The sequence below is a fragment of the Melampsora larici-populina genome, assembly GCF_000204055.1.
Source record: "Melampsora larici-populina 98AG31 unplaced genomic scaffold MELLAscaffold_86, whole genome shotgun sequence".
NCBI lineage: Eukaryota > Fungi > Basidiomycota > Pucciniomycetes > Pucciniales > Melampsoraceae > Melampsora > Melampsora laricis-populina.
This window is the reverse complement of record NW_006768850.1, coordinates 261,530-288,006: the sequence shown is the minus strand read 5'-3', so window position 1 is coordinate 288,006 and position 26,477 is coordinate 261,530. Positions and strand designations below refer to the sequence as shown.

The 26,477-nt window shown below is 39.2% G+C and overlaps 7 protein-coding genes across 7 annotated transcripts; 3 read left to right on the top strand and 4 right to left on the bottom strand.

The window, feature by feature from the left end:
* Window positions 1-1,280: 1,280 nt before the first annotated feature.
* MELLADRAFT_69288 (uncharacterized protein) lies at window positions 1,281-1,752 on the bottom strand (the record flags this gene model as incomplete). The annotated part of the gene is made up of 2 exons (XM_007418157.1): window positions 1,281-1,588; window positions 1,665-1,752. 2 exons carry the CDS (start codon window positions 1,750-1,752, stop codon window positions 1,281-1,283), a joined length of 396 nt encoding a protein of 131 aa, XP_007418219.1.
* Window positions 1,753-3,139: 1,387 nt separating this feature from the next.
* MELLADRAFT_113514 (uncharacterized protein) lies at window positions 3,140-3,642 on the bottom strand (the record flags this gene model as incomplete). Its single annotated transcript, XM_007418193.1, has 2 exons — window positions 3,140-3,447; window positions 3,555-3,642. 2 exons carry the CDS (start codon window positions 3,640-3,642, stop codon window positions 3,140-3,142), a joined length of 396 nt encoding a protein of 131 aa, XP_007418255.1.
* A 1,240-nt stretch (window positions 3,643-4,882) lies between these two features.
* MELLADRAFT_69286 (uncharacterized protein) lies at window positions 4,883-5,647 on the bottom strand (the record flags this gene model as incomplete). The annotated part of the gene is made up of 1 exon (XM_007418156.1): window positions 4,883-5,647. The coding sequence occupies one exon, from the start codon at window positions 5,645-5,647 to the stop codon at window positions 4,883-4,885; it is 765 nt and encodes a 254-aa protein (XP_007418218.1).
* Window positions 5,648-10,302: 4,655 nt separating this feature from the next.
* Window positions 10,303-12,458, bottom strand: MELLADRAFT_118527 (ATP-dependent 26S proteasome regulatory subunit; the record flags this gene model as incomplete). Its single annotated transcript, XM_007418192.1, has 8 exons — window positions 10,303-10,308; window positions 10,389-10,716; window positions 10,790-10,806; window positions 10,892-11,269; window positions 11,396-11,564; window positions 11,659-12,175; window positions 12,271-12,284; window positions 12,356-12,458. 8 exons carry the CDS (start codon window positions 12,367-12,369, stop codon window positions 10,303-10,305), a joined length of 1,443 nt encoding a protein of 480 aa, XP_007418254.1.
* Window positions 12,459-12,669: 211 nt separating this feature from the next.
* Window positions 12,670-16,845, top strand: MELLADRAFT_46041 (uncharacterized protein; the record flags this gene model as incomplete). Its single annotated transcript, XM_007418150.1, has 12 exons — window positions 12,670-12,780; window positions 12,869-12,957; window positions 13,030-13,396; window positions 13,480-13,617; window positions 13,765-14,319; window positions 14,450-14,557; window positions 14,736-14,861; window positions 14,937-15,049; window positions 15,133-15,400; window positions 15,482-15,575; window positions 16,000-16,074; window positions 16,164-16,845. The coding sequence occupies 12 exons, from the start codon at window positions 12,706-12,708 to the stop codon at window positions 16,529-16,531; spliced, it is 2,376 nt and encodes a 791-aa protein (XP_007418212.1).
* A 1,377-nt stretch (window positions 16,846-18,222) lies between these two features.
* MELLADRAFT_113510 (uncharacterized protein) lies at window positions 18,223-19,571 on the top strand (the record flags this gene model as incomplete). Its single annotated transcript, XM_007418197.1, has 2 exons — window positions 18,223-18,390; window positions 18,882-19,571. The coding sequence occupies 2 exons, from the start codon at window positions 18,223-18,225 to the stop codon at window positions 19,569-19,571; spliced, it is 858 nt and encodes a 285-aa protein (XP_007418259.1).
* A 1,332-nt stretch (window positions 19,572-20,903) lies between these two features.
* On the top strand, window positions 20,904-21,375 carry MELLADRAFT_69282 (uncharacterized protein; the record flags this gene model as incomplete). The annotated part of the gene is made up of 2 exons (XM_007418155.1): window positions 20,904-20,991; window positions 21,068-21,375. The coding sequence occupies 2 exons, from the start codon at window positions 20,904-20,906 to the stop codon at window positions 21,373-21,375; spliced, it is 396 nt and encodes a 131-aa protein (XP_007418217.1).
* Between the last annotated feature and the right edge of the window lie 5,102 nt (window positions 21,376-26,477).

The window sequence follows — 26,477 nt, the reverse complement described above, 5'->3', positions numbered from 1 at the left end:
GAAGGAAAGTCAAAAGATCCACCATCTTATACCATACCAAGGCTTTGTGGGTGCCTGAATTCCACATTTTAGAAAGTCGTGCGATCAAATCGTTCGCCGTCGTAATTATGAATCACGAAGTACGCGACGATAATTATCATCGGCATAAGATCTGACCAACCAGAATCCGGGAATCCTGTAAACGTGGCTGTGATGATCACGTCCTGCGATGGCGCGACTTTCAGGGTTCAAACTGTTGGGCAAAATGTTGAGTATTTTGGTTCGGAAGCATGATAAAGGAATTTCTTGAATCAAACCGCACGCTTTTCTACCCTGCAGACATCAAAGAACAAAGTATGTATGAGAGGTACGGCGAATGAGTACCAATTTAAAGATACCGAGATCACGGTGAAAGAATGCTCGAGTCAAAAATGACACCAATCTTTTTGTCTCTTGAGAGGGGAAATTGGATTCATAACAAGGCCGATCCTTCACACAATCAGATTTTGAGTCCGTCAATCTCAACTAGACAAGAATGTGTGACTGGTTTAATGGCAATGAAGGTATATAGCAAGGTTTTTCAAAAAAGTTTCATTTGCAAGAAAGAATGTCACCCTGATTGTGACTCTTACGCGCGTTTCTGGGTATGATTCCTGGGCGGGAAGGGATGTATGGAGATGAAATTGATTCTGTTGGTTGACTTAGAGCCACTTAAAGATCATTCAACAGATAAGCTCTGGTTTCTATCAGGTCTCCCTCACTGGATCATAAAGCTGGAATTGCACTCGGACACTGTGTCTCTTGAGGACTCCAAAGGAGAACTGACAATCATTTGAAATCATGGAAACTTTTCCTCAAAATCCAACACCCTTTTTCTTCTTTACTCATGAAGAAAATTTTGCCTCCAACATAGAAAACTAGCCCGGACTCCGTAGTGTAAACTCTTGCGAAGTGATTGGATATGACTCAAGTATCACAAGGAGTATTACTCGACATTGTTTGCATTACAAGATCATCGAGCTGGACAAAAGCCAGTTAATTTCTTTCACTTCAAAGAGGTAACAAATCCAACTTTTACTGGCTACAAATCTAACGGATACAAAAATACTACACTACAGGGTTTACAAAAGTTTCGAATCAAAAAGAATTCCAAATTCACCACATCGCTCTCTCGGTGTTCACTGATAGAAATCCAAAAAAATGAGGCAAAAGGTGCTCATTAACATTTGACTAGTCTTTGTGAATACTGCCAATAATCGAGTTATGAAATGTGACTCACCCACTGATATCATAGTAGCTTATCACTCGGTAGATTTCTCCAATTTGTTGAGCTCCTTTAGGTCTATGGTCACGGCAGATTGCCTCTGCCTCTTATGTTGCCTAGGTGCTTCGGGTGCGCGAGCTCGAACAAACTTGGGCTTTCGGTAGTACGGAGTCACCGAAGGTTTCTTCTCTCGAGTCGGTATACGAGATACAAGAGAAGTTTTTTGGATTTCCATCTCTTTGAGTTTCTCAGAAAGTTGATCTTCTGGTTTTTTCGAAGATCTTGGAGTATTGACGACAGCGTTCTTCTCGGTTGTAAATCTAACCAAATCTAAAACACCAGGGCCTAGATGATTTGCAAAAGAAGGAGATTCAAGGTGAGTATTCATATGGTAAAGTCGATGTTGGATGATTATAATTACCTATAAAGGGATGAGAACTTATGCGGTCCTCTGTGCCATCGGTACGTTGGAAGGCGGTTGATTGGGCGAGGATGTTGGATGAAGCCATTATTCAGGAAAGTAAAGTTCTTGGAGTTATTGGTGGTGGGCGTTTGTTTTGGAGAATTGGTATGGAGGTGGGTTGTTTCAATGCAAGAGGATGAATATGTTTTGACGAAGGAAAGTCAAAAGAGCCACTATCTTATACCAAGGCTTTGTGGGTGCCTGAATTCCACATTTTAGAAAGTCATGCGATCAAAGCGTTCACCGTCGTAATTATGAATCACGAACCACGCGACGATAATTATCATCGCAATAAACTCTGACCAATCATAATGCGGGAATCCTGTAAGGCTGTGATGATCACGTCCTGCGATGGCGCGATCTTGAGGGTTCAAACCGTTGGGCAAGAATCAAGATGTTGAGTATTTCGGTTCGGAATCATGATAAAGGAATTTCTTGAATTAAACCGCAAGCTTTTCTACCCTGCAGACATCAAAGAACAAAGTATGAGAGGTACGGCGAATGAGTACCAATTTAAAGATACCGATATCGCGGTGAAAGAATGTCCGAGTTCAAAATGACACCCACCTTTTTGTCTCTTGAGAACAGAAATTGGATTCATAACAAGGCCGGTGCTTTACGCAATCAGATTTTGAGTCCGTCAATCTCAACTAGACAAGAATGTGTGACTGGTTTAATGGCAATGAAGGTATATAGCAAGGTTTTTCAAAAAAGTTTCATTTGCAAGAAAGAATGTCACCCTGTTTGTGACGCTTACGCGGGTTTCTGGGTATAATTCCTGGGCGGGAAGGGATGTATGGAGATGAAATTGATACTGTTGGTTGACTTAGAGCCACTGAAAGATCATTCAACGGATAAGCTCTGGTGGCTATCAGGACTCCCTCATCGGATCATGCAGCTTAATCGCACTCGGACACTGCGTATCTTCAGGACTCGAGAGATGACTAACAATCATTTTGACATCATGGAAACTTCTCCTCAAGATACGATACCCTTTTTCCTCTTTGCTCATGAAGAAAGTCTGACTTCCAATACATAATCATAGTCTCTAGCATAGATTCTTTCGACGTGATTGAATATGAACTGATACGGCGCAAGTAACGCAAGTAGTATCACTTGAAATGATTTACATTATAAAGTCAGTGAGCTGGACAAAAGCCAGTAGATATCTTTCACTTCAAAAAGGTAACATACTCAACTGTTACTGGGTACAAATCTTACGAACACAAAATGACTACACTTCAAGGTTTACAAAAGGTTTGATTCAAAACGAAATCACAATCCATCACATCGTTTCCTCGAAGTCCACTGATAGAAATGGAAATAAAAGAAGGAAAGAGATGCTTAGTCAAAATTTAAGAAGTTGTTGTGGATCCTATATACCAACAGTTAGATGACCTATTTGACTCACACACTAATACCGAATTGGCTTATCACTCGGTAGACTTCCCCAATTTATTAAGCTCCTTTAGGTCAACGATCACGGCGGATTGCCTCTGCCTCTTATGTTGCCTAGGTGGTTCAGGTGTGCGAGCTGGAGGGAATTTGGGCTTTCGGTAATATGGTGTCACAGAAGCTTTCTTCTGTCGAGTTGGTACACGAGAAACAAGAGAATGTTTTTGGATTTGCATGTCTTCTAGCTTTTCGGAAAGACGATCTTGTGGGCTTTTCGACGTTTTTGAAGTATCATTGACCGTAGTATTCTCGGCTGTAAACCTAACCAGATCAAAAGCACCGGGACCTAGATCGTTTTGGAAAAAGAATGAAATATAGCGGTGGTCATGATATGAAGGAAATAAGCAGTTAGCACGTGAACGTAAATGTTTAATGTTTGTCAATTATAATTACCTATGAAGGGATTTTGGCTGTTGAGGTCCTCTGGGACATCGCTGCGTTGTGAAGTAACCGACTTATTGAGGACGCTGGTTGTAGACATTTTTACGATGATAAAATTTTGGAGTGGGTGGTGGTTTAAATGTTTGTTTTTAAAAGTTGTTATGGAAGTGGATTGGTTGGAGATAAGAATTCTTGATGAGGAAGTTCGAAATCTCCTCTAATTTATATCAAAGCTTTGTGGGTGCCTGAATTCCACATTTTACAAAATCAAGCGATCAAAGCGTTCACCGTCTCATATAAAATCAACAATTATATAACACGCGACGATATTTAACATCACGCGAAAATCTGGCCAATCAGAAGTCAGCATTTTCCAAAGATGGCTGTGATCATCACGTCCTGTGATGCTGCGATTTTGGGGGTTCAAGCCGCTGAGAAAGATGTTGAGTAGCTTAGTTTGGAGCCATGACGTATCAGCATCTCGATCCGAATAGCAAGCTTTGCGAACTTGGACACACCGCAAAATATATTGTGAGAACTGAAGCTAATCAGCATCAAATGAAAAACACAAAGAGAACGGTGAAAGAAGAAATGATTGATCCTAGTGTCCTTGGAAGCTTTGGAACACTAGGCTTGGCTTCACTCTTTGGATATTGAGAGTGGACAACAAAGTGGTCATCAAGCTTATCAGGTAAGATAACGGGAAATCATAACACCAACACGTCAGATTGGTGAAATGAGAGCAATTTTAGCTTGTTGGCAATTTTATTCTTGACACGCACAAGTGAATATCGATTTCGTCAAACAAAACAAATCATTGCAATCAACATTATGTGCGTTAGAACATCTGTTATGATGTGCAATGAGTTTAACCTCATGTGCACAATGAAGAGTTCAAGAGATGCTGCCAATCATGCAGGAATTGATCAAGCATACAACTTGGTTCCTCTATGGCCACACAATCCCTCGCATGGGGTTCTGACTCATAGCACAACTTCCAATGAAGGTTGGGAAAAGCTCTCACCAGAAATGGATTTTGGGACCTCTCATCAAGTCGCATCAAACGATGTGTGGGAAGAACCACATCTCTCAAGGTAAATTTTTGTTTAGTGTCAATTCTTTCACGAATCTTCTGGCGCAGTCGGCAAGTAAACATAGATCTAAACTATTAAATCGTAATAAGATGCCCGATTTGGGGTTGAAACATCCGAGCTTCCTACACGTAACAAAAACCCATCCCACCTCCCTAAAATTGACCCACTTAAAGAGCCTATGAGTATATAAGATGTGGTGTGATCGTAAGTGATGGTGAGCGATCAAGTCAGATTGACAAGTGTGATTTATTTTCCGTTTCTTCGAGGGGGATAGGGTGGTTCATACCATTGAAGACTAGGTTCTGTAGGAATTGGTGGAATCTTAAGCAAAGTCTTATTCGATTTCGGAGGAAAATCGGATAACGGTGGTGTCTTTCGTTTTCCGGAAGCAGAAGACACCGACGGAGTTGTTGGGCACATCGGCGAAGTTGGCATGTTAAGAAATATTACATCTTCTTCAAGACGTTTCAAAACATATTCGACATCATGAGTATCGTTCAAGTCTTGAGAGATCAGTTGTACACGATAATCGAACGGTCCACGAAGCTTAGCTAAGATCATCACGATTAATAATTTTGTTGAGATCTCGAGTTGAGCTTTAGAAAATTCATTAATTGACGTTCTTATCTCATTACAAAAGGTAGCAAGATTAGTGTTGAACTTGTATTGGATGTTTTCAAACTTTTTGTATAAAGTTGTATGATTGATTATACCATGGACTGAATATCTTCCTTCAAGGTATTTCCATAAACTAGATCCTGTTTTGGGTTGATTGATAGTGTGAGCGTTTGCGACCAATGAAGATTGTTGGTCTAGATGGCCAATTATAACGTCATAAGCTTTTCTCTCTAGTACTGTAAACCAGTTTAAATCTTCAGCTGAGAAATCTTCAGTCATCGAAGGAGGCCTTAAAGTTATTTCCAACAGTTGAAGTCTTTTAAGTTTGTCCTCCATCTTGGGTTTCCAAGACCCGTAATTGGTATCGGTCAAGAGTATTTGTTCGTTCGGCATGGTTCGTATGTCCAACAGGCTTTCAAAGTAAGACACCGATGATGAGTAAATATATCGACGATGGATTAATTTGATAAAGAGTAAAATTTGAAACGAACCTGGTAAAAGGAAAGGTACATCGACTGATATACCCAGTTCGCGTGGTTCATAAAATCCTTTCTTTGTAGTATCGAACACAAGCAGTATGCTCAGTGAACCAAATGAGTCGCTGAGTGGAAAATCCCTAAGCTTAACTAAGCCCCACTTCTTGTAAGGGCTCTTTCACCTTTCTTCTCAGCTCTCATCACTTCATCCCTTTCTGGACTCAGCTCTTCAAGAACCTGGAATGCGCCCTTATCTGACGAAAACCGTTTTCGGGTTTTTGACCCCAGTCCTCGCCTGGAGGTATCACAAGCCCTTCAAACGACGCGCATCGTCTCAGGCTGCCCCACGAGACTTGTCGTAGCTTCGATGCTTGGTTCATCGCGGCGTAAAACACAAAGGCATGAAAACCTATCCTCAAGACCATATTTCAGGTGTTACACTGGATTATCTCAGGAATCAGCGGCGCTAAAGGGTTGGAAATCAGACCATCCAACCACCTTTAACCAGGCGCATCATTTGCGCTCATGTACTTGTCAAAAACATGCTTCTGTGACCCAGAAACATAACAAAAATCTCAAGATTTTTGTCAGGCGCATTCATAAGCGCATTCCAGGGTTCTGCAATGAAGTTACTCAGACTCGACATTCTGTGATTCAGACTAAAATATTTGTAAAGGTTTGACAATCATGTGGTGGGCGCGGCGCGTTTGGCGTGTCAAAAGGCGCGCCCATACGCAAGACTTGGATAATCTGAAGCATAGAAGGTCCTCTTGGGCCTAATCTTGGGCTAGAGGAAGCCTATCACATTTTCATTTTGGTTTGTGTAACTTTTGGGCCAGAGAAATATCTACAGATGAGCCCCACTTGTGATATTTTTGGTATTGATTGCTCATCCGAGTTGTGGGATCCTTAAGATAGTTCTTGAACAAAAATGTTCTGTGATTGTTATCTCAAAAGTGTGGTTATCCTGACTTGAAACACCTTTTCTCATGTCCCCATTTGTGTTTGAGCTTCATCACAGCCTTGATTTCGGTTTTTGAGAAGTTTTTTCATGTTTTTTTGCTCAAGAGGCGCACCCACATGTGCCCTGCTATTTGGACACATTTCAGACACAGGATTCTGCGCCTGGGTGTGGCTCTCTGGCGAATCTGTGCCCAATACCTGATTTGACAAAGCATCAGCAGGTGTAGACAAGACCCAGCTGAGTAAATCAATAAGTACAAGTACTAAACTTGACTAACATGAATGGCCAGGGGAGGATTCCAGATAACTAATTTTAGAGTCTTTTTCCTTGATGGTAATCAATAAAACACACACAGCATACAACACACCTTTGTAAGGGTTTAAAAAACTATCAGCAGGTGTTGACAAGACACAGCTGAGTAAGACAATAAGTACATGTAATAAACTTGACAAACTTCAATGGTCAGGGGAGATTTATAGAGAACTAACTATGTAGAGAAAAAGGTGCTGAGAGGAGAAAGTAATAGTAATAAAAATGATAACATGTAAGATTGATTTGGTGAAGCTCTCAAACCTGACCCGGTTTCAAAAAAGCCAGTTGACCCAGTGGTATTTTTTGGCTACAAGCTGTCAACAAATGTCAACTTGATACACAAAGTTACTACCAAAAAGTCATCTGGGTTAACTGGGTTTTTGAAACCCGGGTCATGAGGTTTGTACCAAAGCCAAGACGTGAGATCTCCTCCACATTTTTTGAATCTTGAGTTTTTGCAATTTTGATTTTTGACCTTGTTTTTTATTCCAACCTTGCACCAGAACTCACCAGAACGCACAACACATCATGACGGAAGCCCTGATTGTCCACCACTCTTTAAAATCACAACATTAAACACAAGACTATGTACACAAGCTCACAGTGGGATGTGGCCATTGACCTCTATTGAACCTCTCTGATTGGCAATTGCTCTCACACACCAGACCTCAACTCAGCTCTGGTTGTCAAAGTGCACTTACCAGAAATGATGAGTACAAGAATTGGTATAGATTGATTCAATTGTTTTGAAATCGTATCTCACTTAACAAAATACCCCTTGGACAAACAAGTACATAGTCAAGAGAGAAAGACACTTGAGGCACATTCACTTAAGGAATTTCTGACCAGAAATCACATTATGCAAAATTTAATCTATTTGGTAGTGCATGTTTCATTTTTGCAATCAAAAATGGATCCCGGTATCCCCACCACCCCCTCCCTTTCACAGCTAGTCAAAGCCTTACTTACCAGTGACACAAGCTGTGACATTAATGCAGTCCAGGCTTTGCCTCTAGCTGTCCTTGAGATTAGCCACAACATGAGTGAGAAAATGCAAATTGAGTTTCCAATCAAACATTTCTGTACTTGCTCCTCTCTCCACATCAACTCCACTTTGACCAAACTCAAACCAGCTCAAACCTTATCACCATTCAAATTCAACACACCACTTTGTGAATGAACATAGACAAGCTCCTGCTCTCATATTCATCCCTACAGCAAGCTGAGGATGCACAACAAAACTGCACCAAACCATTTGGCTACTAGCTGAAAATCACCCAAACCTTTTACAATAAACACAAGAGAGCCAAGAAATGTGTCTTTGCCTGTGCTCATGCTGGAGCTCCTCAGCTGGTTGAGAGTGTGGTCTGTTCTACATTCAGTCAGCAGCTGGGTTGTAAATGGTCTGCTACAGTCCGACTCAAGCAATTCACTCACCAATGATCAGCACAACAACCATGAGCCTTCCAAAACTCTTGCTGAGATACCAGCTGCACAGAAGCTTATGCCGGAACAGCTGACCACTGTTCTTAACATGGCCAATGCAGGTGTTCCTATGTGACTCATTCTATGTACCCTGAAGGCTTTTGACCCAAGTAACTTTTCTACAATCCAAGATATCTACAATGTGATCATCAAGAAACAAAGACTTATCAATCTCAATGGACGCACACCACTCAAAGCATTGATTGACAATCTCAAGAAAAATGATGTTTTCCATACTTTTGACCTGGACTCTCATAAAATAGACTTCTGTGCTTTGTTGTTGCACCCAAAGCTAGTATAAATTCAGCTTCAGAGTTCTGGACATCTAATGTGCTGCTGATGGATTCTACATACAAAACTAATTGGTGAGGCCTGTTTAATGAACTCAACTACACTCAACACTCAAGCTGACTACGGTCTCTCTCTCATTTAGGTTTCATATACCACTTGAACTTCTGCATATTATAGGAGTATCACCAACTCATCAGTCCATCTCCTTATGCTTTGGTCTAATTCAACAAGAAGCTGAGGAAGACTATCACTGGATTCTGGAGCAAATGAAGTTGTGATTTGGGCTAAAGCTTGAAAAAGGACAGGCAGCTTCAGTATATTTTACTCTATTTGTGTTAGTAAAGATGGTTTTGATCTTTAGTCTTTATGGTCACTTCTTATTCCTGTGCTTAAAGTTTTACCTCAGAATCAAAGTTTTTGTTGTAGCACATTTAGTTGCTGCAAGATCAAATTTATATCTAGTAATATGACAAACTGAACAAAAGTATTTGAAAGAGTGTGAGGCAAAGGCTACGACATCCCATGAATGAGCCAGAACCAAATGACTGAGGGCGCGTTCACTTAAGCAAATTCTGGTGAGAAATCACATTCTGCAAAATTTAAAATGTCTATTTGGTGGGGCATGTTACATTTTTGCATTAAAAAATTTACAGAATGTGATTTCTGGTCCGGAATTCCTTAAGTGAACGCACCCTAAGTGAATGCGCCCTAAATGAATGCTCTGACCCTTGATAGTTGAACCAAAATCAATATATTCCCAAAAACTCTTTCATCTCTACACCCAAAAGCTTAAAGAAACACTTCATTTCAACCTTAAAAAGAATTTGAGTGACCTAGAATGATTCTGTAAAGGTAGATAGTCTCTCTTTTGTAATGAATTGAAGCAGACAGCAAGTTGATGATCAATCAGGTACTGAGTGAATCTATGAATCAATTACGGTTCAAGTGCAATTCAAAGACAATTTTTCTGAAGTTGAGGAACCCACAAATCAAATCAGATCAACACATACTTGCAAGTGCATGTATTGCCTTGGACAACATTCATAATGTAATTGCAAGTCAGTAATCTTCATGCCCATCCCTGTGTGGCAGCTCATGGACACCAATCACCTAGTTCTTTAATCCAAGTCCCAAACCAACATCAAAAAAGAAACCAAAATAAAACCTTGCCCTTTCCAAACCCCCAAAAAGAATTTCATCACACTTCAAACCAACCCCAAAAGAAATCCTTATTCATAGACACTCTTGACATTCCTTGCTGTAAATGTTCACCCATCATTAAACTCATCTTCTTCAATGACATTTCACTTCACTTCAAAGACTTGTAATCTGAAAATCAAAAACATGCATGCTCTCTTTTTCACTTTTTTTTGTCCTCTTCATTTCTTCTCTAAATCAAACAAAGAACACACAAAAAGGAAAAAATATAACAAAACAAAATAAACTCCAAAAATAAACTTGCAAAAAAAACCTTTTTCATCTCTTTTCTTCTCCTCCTCACCCCCCAAAGTATTTCCCCATCAATTCTACAAAAAAGAAACCCCAAAAAATCAATCATCATTCAATTCTCAAACAAAAAAATATTTCCAAAAAAACAGAAACTTACATAATTCTGATACAAAGCAGTCGAAGAAAATTTACTACCCTGTCTAATCACCTTCTCAACAGATTCCAAGAAATCCTTCTCATTCGCCACTTTCCTTCTAGCTCGAATCGCAAACATACCCGCCTCAGTACAAACCGATCTTAATTCGGCCCCTGTAGCATTCGGACATAACCGTGCAATCAATTCGTATCGAATGTTTCGTTCGACTGACATGGATCTTGCATGGATCTTTAAGATGTTTGCTCGACCTTCTGTGTCTGGTAAGGAAAATTCTACTCTTCTGTCTAGTCTTCCGGGTCGTAGGAGTGCTGGATCTAATGTATCTGGTCTGTTTGTTTAAAACAAAATCAAGGTAAGTTGAGGTTTCGATTTAGATGTTCTAGAAGTAAAACTTCACTAACCGATTAGTTGCCATAATCTTGAAAAAAATGGAAACCGTAATTTAAAGAACCCAAACAAAACCAATCATCAACAATCAAGTTGAGATTCAACAGTAAGTCAACCAAAACCAAAGACTCAACGACTTTAATATTCCCTCTAGGATCGAATCCATCCAATTGATTAATCAACTCCAACATAGTTCTCTGAACTTCATTATCACCTCCTTGACCATCATCATGTCTCGCTCCACCAATGGCATCAATCTCATCAAAAAAGATAATACAAGCCTTTTTGGTTCGTGCCATCTCAAATAACTCTCGTACCATCCTGGCCCCTTCTCCTACATACTTTTGAACTAGTTCAGAACCGATCACTCGGATAAAGGTCGCATCTGTTCGGTTTGCTACGGCTCGGGCACATAGGGTTTTTCCGGTGCCTGGTGGTCCATAGAGCATGACTCCTTTAGGCGGATCGATTCCTAATGCTACAAATTTCTCAGGCTATTGAAATCCCAAAACCAAAACCATCAAAATGATGAAAAGAAAAGGTTTAGATCAAACTCTTCATCGGTTGTAATAGTTTTCCGTTTTTTGGGGGGAGGGGGGTGCTTGAGTGAATCTACTTACATTTAATAATGGAGTTTCGACTACTTCTCTTAATTTTTCAATTTGTTCTTTACATCCTCCTACATCTGAATACGTCACATCTGGTTTTTCTTCTACTTGCATCATCGTTACTGAAGGATCAATCTTGGGTGGTAAAGGAATTTGAATTTGATACTTTGTTCGATCGACTCTATTCTCCCAAACCCCCACCAAAAAAGACAAAAAAAGATGGAAAAAGACATTTGAGTTTCTAAAAAGTAAGAGGGTTAGGGAGATAAACTTACCCTACTCTCATACCTTCTTCTATATCAGTAGGTGCAACTCTTTCACCTAAACCTACCACAAACTTTGCAATCTGTTTCACATTGATCACATACTTATCTTCTTCATCAGCATTAGGTCTATTCTGACCTGCCCCACTCAAAGCGCCCGGCACAGGATTCCCCCCACCAGTTCCTCCAGTACCAGCAGCAGCAGCTCTTCTAGCAGCTTGTTCTGATTCTTCCGAATTAGCCTTAATAATCTTAGTACACCTAGCCACCTGTAAGCAAGAACTCTCTTCACCCATCCTTTGACGATCAACAGCTAGATCCCAAAGGTTTGGTAATCCTAGACCGGTATCCGATTCGATCACTCCCATCTTTTCTCCTATTCGGGTTTGTAATGATTTGATATCTTTTTCTATCTTGATTAGTTGTCTAGCATAAGGTCCTTGACCATAGGTTTTTAGAACTTGAATGTCGCCTTCGTCTAGTGCTATTATGTCGTCTGTGGCTGTTATATCATCCGATGTTTTTTTGGCTGCGGAGGTTTTTTTGAAGTGCGGTTGAAGGGTTTGGGTTAGCCCTGGTTTTTGGGTTGGGTTTAGGGATTTTCTGGAGTGAGGAGTGGCTTACATTTTTCCCAGTCTCTGTTTGTGATTTGATTTGAAGATAGTTAGATTGGATTAGGTTCTATGGATTGAGATGATGGTTTACTAACAGTTTTGGTGGCATTTTGTTTGATTTGATTTGATGGATAACTTGATGGATTGGTTATTGTTGTTGGTGTTGAGTGATGGTGAGTTGGTGATGGTGATGAAAGTTGAACGCGTCATTTCTAAAAACCAGTGACAGTTATCTTAAAATATGCTTATACCATCACTTACCTTACAATTCTTGATGTCATCGATCACTACATTCTCGATTTAATACATTAAATTAAACTGTAGTTTTGGATACTAAATTGTTCTAAAAGTTAAATTCCGAATGGAAGAGTCGAATGAAATGATTAAGAATTTATTGAAATTAAACCATCTCAAGACCACCACCATCAGTAAAGTTTATCAGAAAATGAAACAACCAGAAATAGATCATCAAGAACCTATTAAAGGTTTAAAATTGTATAATTCATTAACTAAATCAAAAGTATTTCAAGTTTCTCTTTTCAACTTCAAATCAAATCAAATCAAAACTAATGGTGTTTCTTTGTTCGGATACGGATTTGGATATATAGACAGACTTTATTCCTAGGATACCCGGCAAGATTTCATGGTACAATTGTGGTCCAACAGTTTACGATGCATCACACATGGGCCACGCAAGGTAAACCCCCTTCACCAATCCCAAACACTCAAAGAAAAACCCTCAATTCTTGTTGTTTTTTGGGGGATTTAGGAACTATGTAGCCCAAGACATTTTACGAAGAATCACCCGAGATTACTTCAAATATGAAATCAATTTTGTCATGAATATCACAGATATAGATGATAAGATTATCAAACGAGCAAGAGAAGAAGAGTTACTGAACCGGTTTATGAAATCTACTAAAACTTCTTTAGATGGTTTGAATAAACTCTTGGGATTACTTAGGGATGGGTTTCAATGGTTTTGGAAAACTAATTTGGAAGGGTTGGTAGGATTGGATGGGGAAAAGGTGTTGCAAATCATTAGGACAGATAAAGTTGAGGAGATCAGAGCGAGCGGGTGGGGAAAGGAAGTTTTGATGAAAGATGAACGCGTGGGGATGTGGTTGGATAGTTTGGTTTGTCGGTTTTTCTCTTTCTGGAATGTTCTCTTTTTTTTGCGACTGATTGAGTTGATTAGGTTCTTTTTGGGGGTTTGTAGGTGGCTTTGAATCGATCGATTGGAGAAGTTGAACAACTTGTTGAGCGTTTGTTGGATCATCAATCGGTTTCGGAAATCGAATTGAATCAAATCTTGAAAGGTTCATCTGATATTTTATCTAAATATTTAGATCATCAAGTAAGTTATAAAAGACACAAAACCTTTTTTCACTAAAAAAGATTGGATTTTTTTAAAATTCTATATAAAAGCCTTTTTAAACTAACACTTTTTTTAAATCGTTTTGATTCTTTTTGTAAAACTCTTGGTGGTTTTTCTTTTGTATAGTCAGGTTCAACAATTACAGATCATAAGATCTTCAAATCTTTAGCTACGAAATGGGAACACTCATTTTTCGAAGACATGAAATCTTTAAACGTAGAACCACCAACGGTGTTAACCCGAGTCTCAGACTACATACCCCAAATCGAATCCTTCATCTCTCAGATCATGGAGAACGGATACGCCTACGAATCCAATGGATCGATCTATTTCGATGTCCTAGCCTTCGACCATTCAACCCTTAGATCCGACCCATCCCTTCACCACACATATGCCAAACTTTCACCATCGTCTAAAACGAATCTCAAGTTAATTAAAGAAGGTGAAGGAGGTTTGAGTAGTTTGATGGATTCTAAACGGTCTACTGCAGATTTTGCTCTTTGGAAAAGATCAAAGGCTGGTGAACCGGAATGGGAGTCTAGGTGGGGCAAAGGAAGACCTGGTTGGCATATTGAGTGCTCGGTTATGGCTTCGGAGGTCTTGGGAAATGGAATGGATATTCATTCGGGTGGGGTCGATCTTATGTTTCCTCATCATGATAATGAATTGGCTCAATCTGAAGTCAGTGGATCTTCTTTTCTCTCTTGCTTTCTTTTCTCTTCTTTCTTTTCTCTTCTCTCCTGGTAATGAGTTTCATTGATGTTGGTTTGGGTTTGGATTTGGATTTTGATGGGGGGCGTACGGGGTTTAGGCTTATCATGATTGTCATCAATGGGTTAATTATTTCTTACATACTGGACATTTACATATCGAAGGATTAAAGATGTCAAAGTCTTTGAAAAACTTTATTACTATTCAAGTTAGTTACCTTTTTGCTTTACTCTCCCTCCTTCTCCCTCCTTCTATCTCTTCTATCTCTTTCTCTCTATCTCTTTCTCTTTCTCTTTCTCTCTCTCTTTTGCTTTTTCTGGCTCGTTCTTTTTCTCTTTCTCTTTCTTGAGTTTTTAAGAAATATTGAGTTTTTTTCTTTCGAATAGGATGCTTTAAAACGTCATTCGGCTAGACAGTTGAGAATTTCATTTATTGGTCAAAGATGGGATCTTGGAATGGATTTTGCTGAAAGTTCGATGAGTGAAGTTAAAAATCAAGAATCTAGTTTGATTGTAAGTTTTCAAAAAAAAACTGATTTTTGTTTGGTGTATGAGATTTGACTGTTTTTTTGGTGGTGTGGGGTTTAGAATTTTTTTGCCGTTTTGAAGGCTTTGAAGTATGAAAGTGAGAATGAGGATGGAAGTGTAGTGAATGAGAAAGTGGATGAAAAGGATGAACTTTATGTTCATTTGAAATCATCGTAAGTCACCATCTATTTTCCAAAAACACGTTTTATTTCTCAACCCACTCAAAGACTCACAAGAATTCTTGTTGACCAATTAGTTTAGAAGAAGCAAAAGTTCAAGTCCATCAATCGTTTTGTGATTCATATAATACACCTGAAGCATTTAGACATTTGTTAAGTTTGATTAATATTACTAATAAGGTGATTTCAAGTCAGGTTTCTTGGATTCGATCCGGTAAAGGAAATTTGATTGTCGAAGAGATTGGGCTTTGGATCACGGAGATCTTGGGGGTTTTTGGGTTGGTCGAGTCGGAGGGTAGAGATGGGTTTAAGAAAAGTTTGGTGGGATGGGATTTGGTGGAAGAGGTTTGTTTTCTTTGGATCCTTCTTTTTTTTGGACGTTTTTTTGATTCAGTTGGTTTTTTTTTGGTTTTTTGGGGGATTTAGTCGGAGGAAAGGATCGTAAAGGTTTTGATTGATTGGTCAAAGTTTAGAGATCAGATTAGGAAACTTTCTAGGGATGAATTGAAGAAGAGTAAAAGTGGGGAAAAGAATGGAGAACAGACGGATGGGAGTGAACGGTTTGGGGAAAGGATTAGGAAGCGTTGTTTGGAGTTCGTTAAGGGTTTGAAAGGGTTTCATGGGGATCTTTTAGATGGTTTGCATTCTTTTCTTTGGATTGCTTATGAGGTTTAGGTGGGAAAGGAATTGATGATGGTTTTTTTGGGGGTTGGGTTTCTTTAGGTCGATTGGTTGATGAGCTTATTAAATTTCCAAGTCAAGAAACTTTAAATACCATGGTCAGTACTGATTGGAACCAAAATGAAATGTGAAATTGATTTCTACCAAATGGGTTTTTTTGTAGATTGAAAACATTCAAGATGAAAAATTAAAACCACATTTGAAAGTTTGGTTTGGGTTTTGGAACGAATTGATGAACAATGGAAACCAATTAGATGGGAAAGGTGTTTTGAGTCTTTGTGATAAGTTGAGAGATTCGGAGTTGATTGGAGTTGGGGTTGCATTAGATGATCAAGATGGTAAGAGAATTTTCTTAAACCTTCTGAAAGATTTAAATAGATGTGATAAATTGAATCTTGATGATTTTTTTTTCTGGAAATTGGTTTAGATGGAAGAGCTTTGGTGAAGGTTTTACCGATTAAAATGTTACAAGAAGTAAGAGAAGAAAAACAAAAAGGAAACCAAAGTAAAAATAAAAAACCGGGTTTTACTTCGAATTCTACTTCAATTCAATCAACTGAATCTAAACGAATTGAAAAGATTATGAAAGGTAAGATCAAAGCTAATGAGATGTTTAAGGTTGAAGAAGAACATCAAGGAAAATGGAAAGAGTTTGATGAGAATGGGATCCCATTGATTGATTCGGATGGGAATGAGATTAGTAAAGCTAAGAAGAAAAAGTTTTTGAAGGAATGGGAGATCAGGAAGAAAGTGGAGATTGAGTATGAAGAATGGATGAAGAAACAGGAGTTGTGAGGAAGTTTGAGGGTTTGATTTGATTGGGAGATGATGGGATTGGTTGAAAGTTTGGAGGTTTCTTAGGTGTGCTTTGTGCTTTGGATTAGGGGTTTGGTTTGAGAAAAAGATGATTTTTGTGTAGATTTTTTTTGGTTTTTGGAATTTGATCATGATATACTTTGCTATTTTTTGGATTTGTGCTTTGAGGAAGAGGTTGGATATCTTGAGGGTTGGGGAAGAGTTAACAAACTTCATCTTTAAACTAATGTACTGGCATCTTCCTCATGAGGTTCTCTCAAATCAATTCCCTATTGCAATTTAATGTCAATCATCCAGTTAATGAGGGTTTGATGAGGACACTGAGCCAGATGGTACAGATTAGGAGGTTTTAAGTGGTACTGTATGATGAGCAACAATGTATGATCAATTTAAATTGAACATCTAGTAGATAGAGGTTCAGGACCATGAGATGGAGGAAAGAACTCATGGGTCATTCAAAAATTGTATCATTTTTTGATATATTTCATAGGTTTGATGCTGGTTTTCATTCTGTTTGCCATTGGCCTCCAGAGGGTTATGGAATTCAAACTTTGATCAAAATCAGATATCATGATTGAATTTAATGTAGGTTGATTGGTAGATCATGATGGTCAACTACACATTTTGAAAGTTAATATTTACATCTCATGAGATACAAAATAGAAAATTAGGATATTGAATTCCAATCATAGGGCCTCACTGTTTGCAATCACTACAAGCTGAAAAGAACATGAAAGGAAATTGTAAATGATTGAAGTAGATTTCTTCCTAGATCATTTTGGATTTTGACTTACTGAGGTATTGAGTCTTGGTTGGACTGGAACCGTAACAGCTATACATTTTTTTTCCAGGATTGATACATGCTAAAGAATTTAATGACAATCTTAAAAGTTAGAGAAAAAGATATAAAGCAAGTAATGGGAGAAAGGATTACGTACTGAATGTTCCATCATTTGACCAAGTGTAATCCGCACACTCTTGCTGACTTACGTTAGGGTCATCTGAAGGTGCGTCGTAAGGTCGACAGGTGGCAATACCAGAACTGCTCCGCAACATATAGCGGTATCGGAGCGGTATTGGAGCGGTTTTTACACCGCTATATTGACCACTATACGTAGCGGTGGCTCCGCTCCGCCATCCCAAGGCGAGAAAACCATTAGCGGTCTGACCGCTCCGATATGGGAAGGGTCTGAGGGCACTTCAATATGCCTTTTAGCCCTTATAGCAGCGATATATAGCGGTATCGGAGCGGTAAAATACCTTCCGCTCCGATACCTTGTGATATTTTTTTAAAAAAAAATATCGGTCAAGTATCGGTGATCTCATAGCGGTTACTCCGCTCCGATACCAAAATGGGTTGAAATCCATAGCGTATCGGAGCGGTTCTGGTGTTGCAGGTGGACATCTTGACCCATTTATGGCCTACATGGATGTGTGTTCATAAAATCAAGATCTAACCAGTAAGCTTTCATGTGATCATTGGATATTGAACAATGAGTTTCTATATTTTGATGAAAAAAACCACATACCGTTATTCCAACAGCTACTGTAGACACATAGGTGTGATTCATCTTGATCAGTACCCACCAAGCAAGCTTTGAAATCAAAAGAAGATTGATTCAGTTGAACTTTTTGTGATGAAGTTCTTTGAAAAAAATGACAAGAAAAAAATGTTTTACGTACTAACGCCTTCCAGAGGGTTTGTAAAGACTCCTGTTAGTCCGACAGTGCAATGGAATGCAGAACCTGCAATTGATGAGCGTACCGCGAATGCGGTGATGGTGATCACTAAAATCCAAACCTTCAGAGAATATTGTTGGAACATGTTGATGAGTAAAGTAAGATCAACAATAGTTAAGGGAGACGATGAAGTTGAGTCTTGAATAGCGTTCAGAAAAAATGTAAAAGAGGCCTTCAGGTAATTTCCCTACAAAGACTCGGCATTCAGGCTGGACGCTTCTTCCGGGAATGCTTCTTCCCTCGTCTACCAAGGCGCTGGCGTGTGGCGATAAAGGGCTGCACCCAATTCGGAAAGATCCGGTCTCATTTACAGTGTACACACATTTTTTCGACAAAAGCAGATTTCACCCTATGTACCGTTTTGATTTTGCTAGCTCCAAAGCCGAAATCTCAACATCTTTCGAACCAACGCAACAATCCGGTCATGAATCTAGACAACTCAACTAAGGGGTTTGCTCACGTTTTGTAGTCACATCATTCACGCGAACGTGTCTTTTCAGGCTCAGATTCAAATTGTTGGTCTTGACCTTTGCTGTTTCCAGGTTTGTGTTTCCTCCTAGTTGATAAAGTTCATGTCAATCCATGACAGACATATTTCCTCACTCTTGGCGCCTTTTTAGAAAATTTTTACAATAGGAGCCTACGGATTGGACGAAAGATGGCGAACGAACGAATACTCTTGAACAGTACCAACTATGAGATCTGGAAACCCAAAATGGAGGAAAAGCTTCAAAATCTTCACCTATTGGAAATAACCTCAAGACCGCCTTTGATGACTCAGGGTTCTTCAGCTGAAGACCTAGCCTGGCTCTCAATACTCGAAAAGGAAGCTTATGACGTTATAATGGATAATTTAGATGAAAGCTCTGTTATGATCGCAAGCGCTTACACTGATACCAATCCCAAAACAGGATCCGGTTTATGGAAATACCTTCAAAATAGACATTCAATAAATGGTATTATCAATCGTACAATGTTATACAAAAAGTTTGCGAAGATCCAATTCACTACACTAGATACCTTTTGTGATGAGATCCGAGTATCTATTGAAGAATTTTCTATAGCTCAACTCGAGATTCCAAAAGATTTATTGGTTGTGATGATCTTTGGTAAACTTCCTGACTCATTCGATTATCGTATTCAACTTATCTCTCAAGATTTAAATCATGATCATGATGTAGAGTATGTGTTGGGTCGTCTTGAAGAGGATGACATCACTTTTGACCAGATGAGTGAGCCGGCGACGGAGGAAACAAATGGATTCCGGAAAACGAGCTAGGCCACCACTGGCAGTACAAGAATTTCTCAAGATGTTTACGAAGAGTCCTTTTGAGTCTCCCTTCCAGTCTGGAAATTCGGTCCTCAATAATCTCGAACTGGAGCAGGTTACTTTGTAGCTCATCTTACTTTGTAGCAGTAGAAAGTTATCATCGAAGAAGAACAAAACGGACCCTACTTATCATACGACTCACCATGATTTTCGATTCCCAGTGGCTCGGATTATTACGAGCCAAGTAATTGAGCTGTTAACTTCAAGGATACGTCTTGGGAGAGGACGGTTATTTCATTTTCTTGAGCAGGAAAATACGTTCAATCTTTTAACCCTAAAATGTTAGCTCTTCATAGATTGTCAATAGTGTGAAACTTTTTCTGCTTAGACAAGTGTGCAAGTCAAGTAGACCATTTGGTTTCTAGAAGAATGATTTCGATGTTGAAATTAGCGTATATACATGCGGTAGAGGAGATTTTAGTGAATTTAAGCTTCCACCTCAGGTAAGAAATTAATGTGACAAAACTCCATCATTAGACTCTGCAAGTCATTGATATTTAATCAATTCTGTTGCAAAATAAAACTGCAAAACGTTTTATACCTTGCATACTGCAAATCCGATAAAAGGAATCAAAGTGGTGCTGAAAGGAGTGGAGGTCAAATCGTGTCAAATGCGTGTCATGAATCCGATTGGCAACAAGCTGAAGTGGCTCTCGCGGGCGGGATACCTCTGTTCTTGCCAATCTGATGTGATGGTGTTATGATTTCCCTTTCTCTTGCCTGATAAGCTTGCAGATAACTATTTTGTTCTCCACTCTTGAAACTCGGGTAGGAAGGCAAGGAACATAATCATCTTAGTTGTTCTTTCAACCTGTTCCCTCTATCTTGAAGTTGGTACTGATTTTTTCCACCTCTCAAGGTATGTTTTGCGGTGCCGTTAAGTTTGAAAACCTTGCAATTCGGATCGAGAAACTCATTGTGGACCAAACTACTCAACATTTTGCCCAACAGTTTGAACCCTCAAAGTCGCGACATCGCAGGACGTGATCATCACAGCCATCTTTACAGGATTCCCACATTGTGATTGGTCAAAGTTTGATGTGATGATAATTATCGTCGCGTGGTTCGTAATTGATACGACAGTGAACGCTTTAATCGCACGAGTTTCTAAAATGTGGAATTCAGGCACCCACAAAGCCTTGGTATAAGATAGTGGATCCTTTGACGTTCCTTCTTCAAAACACATTCATCCTCTTCATCTTAAACCAATCCATCTCCATACCAATTCTCCGAAACAAACACCCACCTCCAATAACTCCAATAAATTCACTTTTCTGAATAATGGCTTCCTCTAACATCACCGCCCAATCGACCGCCTTCCAACGTACCGATGGCACAGAGGACCGCATAAGCTCTCATCCCTTTATAGGTAATTATAATCATCCAACATCAGCTTTACCATATGAATACTCACCTTGAATCTCCTTCTTTTGCAAATCATCTAGGCCCTGGTGTTTTAGATTTGGTTAGATTCACAACTGAGAACAAAACTGTCAACGATACTCCAAGATCTTCGACAAAGCCAGAAGATCATCTTTCTGAAAAACTCGAAGAGATGGAAATCCAAAAAACTTCTCTTGTATCTCGTATACCAACTCGAGAGAAGAAACCTTCGGTGACTCCGTACTACCGAAAGCCTAAGTTTGTTCGAGCTCGCGCGCCCGAACCACCTAGGCAACATAAGAGGCAGAGGCAATCTGCCGTGACCATAGACCTCAAGGAGCTCAACAAATTGGAGAAATCTACCGAGTGATAAGCTACTGTGATATCAGTGGGTGAGTCACATTTCGTAACTCAATTATTGGCAGTATTCACAAAGACTTCTCGAATGTTAATGAACACCTTTTCCCTCATTTTATTTGGATTTCTATCAGTGGACTTCGAGAGAGCGATGTGGTGAATTCGGAATTCTTTTTGATTCGAAACTTTTGTAACTCCTTTAGTGTAGTAACTTTGTACCCGTAAGATTTGTAGCCAGTAAAATTTGGATTTGTTATCTCTTTGAAGTGAAAGAAAATAACTGGCTTCTGTCCAGCTCGATGATCTTGTAATGCAAACAATGTCGAGTAATACTACTTGTGATACATGAGTCATATTCAATCACTTCGCAAGAGTTTACACTACGGAGTACGGGCTAGTATTCTATGTTGGAGGCAAAAATTTCTTCATGAGTAAAGAAGAAAAAGGGTGTTGTATCTTGAGGAGAAGTTTCCATGATTTCAAATCATTGTCAGTTCTCCTTTGGAGTCCTCAAGAGACACAGTGTCCGAGCGCAATTCAGCTATATGATCCAATGAGGGAGACTTGATAGACACCAGATAAAGTCCATTGAATAATCCTCTAATGGCTTTGAGTCAGCTAACAAAATCAATGTCATCTCCATATTTCCCTTCCTGCTAGGAAGTTTTATTAGTCACAATCAGGGTGACAAATTCTTCTGCATGACAAGCCATTCTATACACTTCCTTTGCTATGAAAATCATTGACACACTCTTTTCTTGGAATTGAAAGGACTCCTACTCTGATTGTGTCACTGCATCTTGTTACTGTCTCAAAGCAAATCTAACCTTCTTAATAGATTGTTCCAAGGTTGAAGTGTTGGCTAAACATCACTCTGCATGTTCCCCATCTTGTGAAAAGTTGAGAGATGCCCATATTGTGTTTTGGTGAGAGATAGAGCATCAAACAGGTCCACTTGCTGGAACTTAAACTGATGGTAACAGCACTAAAGATAAAGAAAGGCCCAACGTATCTTGAAATCTTGTGTGAACTGGCAGTTCTTGACTTGGTGATAAGCCAAGAGTGCCTTTGAGATCCTCTCATTCAGAGCTTCTCAAAATCAGCTTTAAGTGGAGCAATGCAACCTTTTTGGTCTTTTCATTCAGAGCATTGATTTAATTCAGAGACATGGGCTCTACATGTAGAAATACATCAGCTCACATAGCTCTTGTAATGTTCAATGGGTCATCCTAGAAAAGCGACTTTTGAAAAGCTGTGGATGAGGGGATCTTGAAAGTGCTCTTGGCTTCTCACCAAGTTGTAAATTGCTGGCTCACATAGAATATCAATATTCTTGGGGCCTTTCCTTATATTTGGTGTGGCACACCATACTGTACCCCACAAAACTTGGCATAGGGTCTGTCTGGGCTTTTCAAAAGAAGGGGCTTATAAGAAAACCTTGTTACTACTCTGAGTCTAACTTGCCCCAGCTCAAAGATGAAGAATACATGCCTTGATCTCCTCTACAACCTGGCACTCTTGGTTTTCAAATATCTTGCCCTCTCACCAATTTGAAAACCACAGGGTCATCTAGAATTACAAGATCCTGTAGGCCTTTCCTCATCTTTGGGGTGGCACACCATACTGCACCGCACAAAATATTGGCAAGAGTTTTGTTAGTGCTTTTCAAAAGAATGAACTTACCAAGTTGGGAAGTACAGGCTCACATAGAATTTCAAGATTTGTGGGGCCTTTCCTTATCTTTGGTGTAGCACACCATACTGTACAACCAAAACTTGGCATGTGTTCTGTCTGAGATTTTCAAAAGAATGAACCTATGATGAAGTGTTTTTTCATAACTCTAACCTTCCCCAGATCTAAGATGAAGAATTCTTACCTTGATAGCCTCTAAAATCTTGCACTCTTAGTTTACAAATAGCTTGAGTGGTTCCAAGATACATACATCGTCTCTGACATAACCCATTGGTGCTGTAAGCCATACTCCATCAAAACCCACACAAAGCTGGCCATCTGCAGAAAAAATTCCGGGAAAGTGGGTACATAACCCATAACTTTGTAGTACCCCATAACCCATAAGGTTTTTGAAGGGAACCAGAGTTCATGACCCATAAAAGTCAGGGGTCATTTGAAAAAAAAATGACTGACGGAGTCTTAAAAAACTCTAAACATAAAGATTTACAGACAAACTCTATTGATACTAACACTATTCAACCCTATTTAACTTTCACACACCGCACATCACAAACTCAATTATATGATACTTCCTCCGAACTTGTCCAAATACATTGTGGCCAATATTGAGGAAGGTTTCAAGAAATTTGAAAATATGCAACAAGAAGCAAATGAAAAAGAATCTATAGTAGGAAATATACCACCACAACAACAACAAAGCCTCAGATATCATGCTATCTGACTTGGAAAGTGACAATGCACAAGAAGTGCAGGGGTATGAAAGGGCCATCCAAGCCTCTGTTAGACACTGCCAATTGCTACGTGTTAAAGCTGTAAAGCAGCGCAGCAGACTTTTTCTGATATGTTTTTTAAGGTTTCCCAAGAAGTCAATTTTTTGTTTTGTACAATCTTTGCCATAACCCATATTTTGTCTGCAAATATATAATTATGGCTTTTGAAAGAGATTGAGGTAACCTATACTCTAGCAAAACCCATACTTTTGGGCAACATTTTTTGGGTATGGGTTATGTCAGAGATGACTATATAGACATTTTCAGGTCTCAAAGTCAAAATGTACAGTGATGTTGTTTGTGATTCAAATTTCAGTGCACTTTCAAAAAAACTGTTCTATGTATATCCAGAGCCACCTGGGTTATTGAGAAAGTGAGAGTTGTGGCTTGTAGAAGAGATCAACTTGCACATCCTTCATCAAAGACACTTTTATAATGAGGCTGATTGTTGTCAAAGAGCCCCAACAGAAGTGGATCAAGATTTTGTTTTTACATGTTGGTCCCTTGCCCTTGCTGGAGTTGGCGGGTACAGTTAGGTATTTCAAGTTCATTTTTTTTCATACAGTTGCCTCTACAATTCACCATATGCCTAGTGACCTATACTCTACCCTATTCAATGGTTTTTTGTTCACAAAACACATAATTTCTTGCAGGCAGAATGGCAAACCTTGAATCTAAATGCCTTCAAATCTCTCCAAAGCCATATGACTCCATCAGTTCCACACAAATCATCACAAGCTCAACACATCATCACAAATTCATCTTTTCTACCAACAAAGATGCTCCCTACATCTTCTATAGCTTGGTATCATTGAAAATCATTTCTAAAGTTAATACAAGGTCTGTTTGCAAACTATTTGATCCCACCAATGATTATGTACGTACCCTTGAGACCTGGACTCCAATGGATTCTTCAAGTTGTCAAACACCACACCCACAGCACAGATCTACCTGCTCCAGAGCACTCCACGGTTGAGATACCTGCTCAGCCAGTGTACTCTGATTTGCTCAAGTCCACAGATGTTGTCACAAATTAAATCAGACACAAATATTCTGAGGAAGTTGAAGCATGTGGGGGGACTCTCTGTTGACCTCTGCAGGCATTTAGTGCAGCACATTCCAAGTTCAGCCCACGATTCTGTCTTGCCTTTTGTAAAGAATCTTTGTAGTACATACTCCATGAAAACACATATCTTTTGAGTACTGTAAAAATGTATGTGTTATCTCAGAGACCACTGATTTTTTTAAGAATTTGGAAAAAGTATCCATAAGAAAACTTCATAAGGCCCATGAGATTCCTAAAAAGGTGCTCCAATCTAAAAAACTGAAGCATACTTTCCAACAAGGTACAGTTTCTTGTAGTGCAAGAATACATGAAAACCTTGAACTTGAAACTGTTGGAGTATTGTAAAGCTTACTTTGGGTTCAAAAACATTGAGGCTGATGAAGATGGTTGAGAAGGAAAATGAATAATTGTATTATGAATGTATGAATGTAGTTAAAGGATATTGGGTCAAGCTGAATTAGGTGACATTGAAAAATGATCAGAAATTAAGGAGTTACTAGAAGATTTTGACTGGCTTGGAAATTCAATGGGTCAGTGTACTCAAAAATCATTATGATAGTTAGATGGAATGATTCTCTCTCTCTGATACTTAATATCTTGTTGCTGTTTGCACTTGGAATCTTTTTCCCCCATTGAAGAAAAAGGATTCTGAGAGTGAGTTATACCAATTTGTCATTTCTCTTCTTACTATATCATCAAGAACTTCACTAAAGCAGTCTTACATGTATTTTTATTACTGTTACTTTCTTCTCTCATCACCTTTTTCTACACCTAGTTAATCATCTATAATCCTCCCCTGACCATTCAGGTTTGATAAGTTAAGCACATGTACTTATTGTTTTACTCAGATTTATTTTGTCAACACCTGCTGATAGTTTTTCAAACCTTTACAAAGGTGTTTTGTATGCTGCTTGTGCTTTATTGATCTCCATTGAGGGAAAAGACTCTAAAATTAGTTATCTGAAATCCTCCCCTGGCCATTCATGTTAGTCAAGTTTAGTACTTGTACTTATTGATTTACTCAGCTGTGTCTTGTCTACACCTGCTGATGCTTTGTCAAATCAGGTATTGGGCACAGATTTGCCAGAGAGCCACACCCAGGCGCAGAATCCTGTGTCTGAAATGTGTCCAAATAGCAGGGCACATGTGGGTGCGCCTCTTGAGCAAAAAAACATGAAAAACATGAAAAACCCATCTCAAAAACCAAAATCAAGGCTGTGATGAAGCTCAAACACAAATGGGGACATGAGAAAAGGTGTTTCAAGTCAGGATAACCACACTTTTGAGATAACAATCACAGAACATTTTTGTTTAAGGACTATTTTAAGGATCCCACAACTCAGATGAACAATTAACACCAAAAATATCCCAAGTGGGGCTCATCTGTAGATATTTCTCTGGCTCAAAAGTTACACAAACCAAAGTGAAAATGTGATAGGCTTCCTCTAGCCCAAGATTAAGCCCAAGAAGACCTTCTATGCTTCAGATCATCCAAGTCTTGCGTATGGGCGCGCCTTTTGACACGCCGAACGCGCCGCGCCCACCACATGATTGTCAAACCTTTACAAATATTTTAGTCTGAATCAC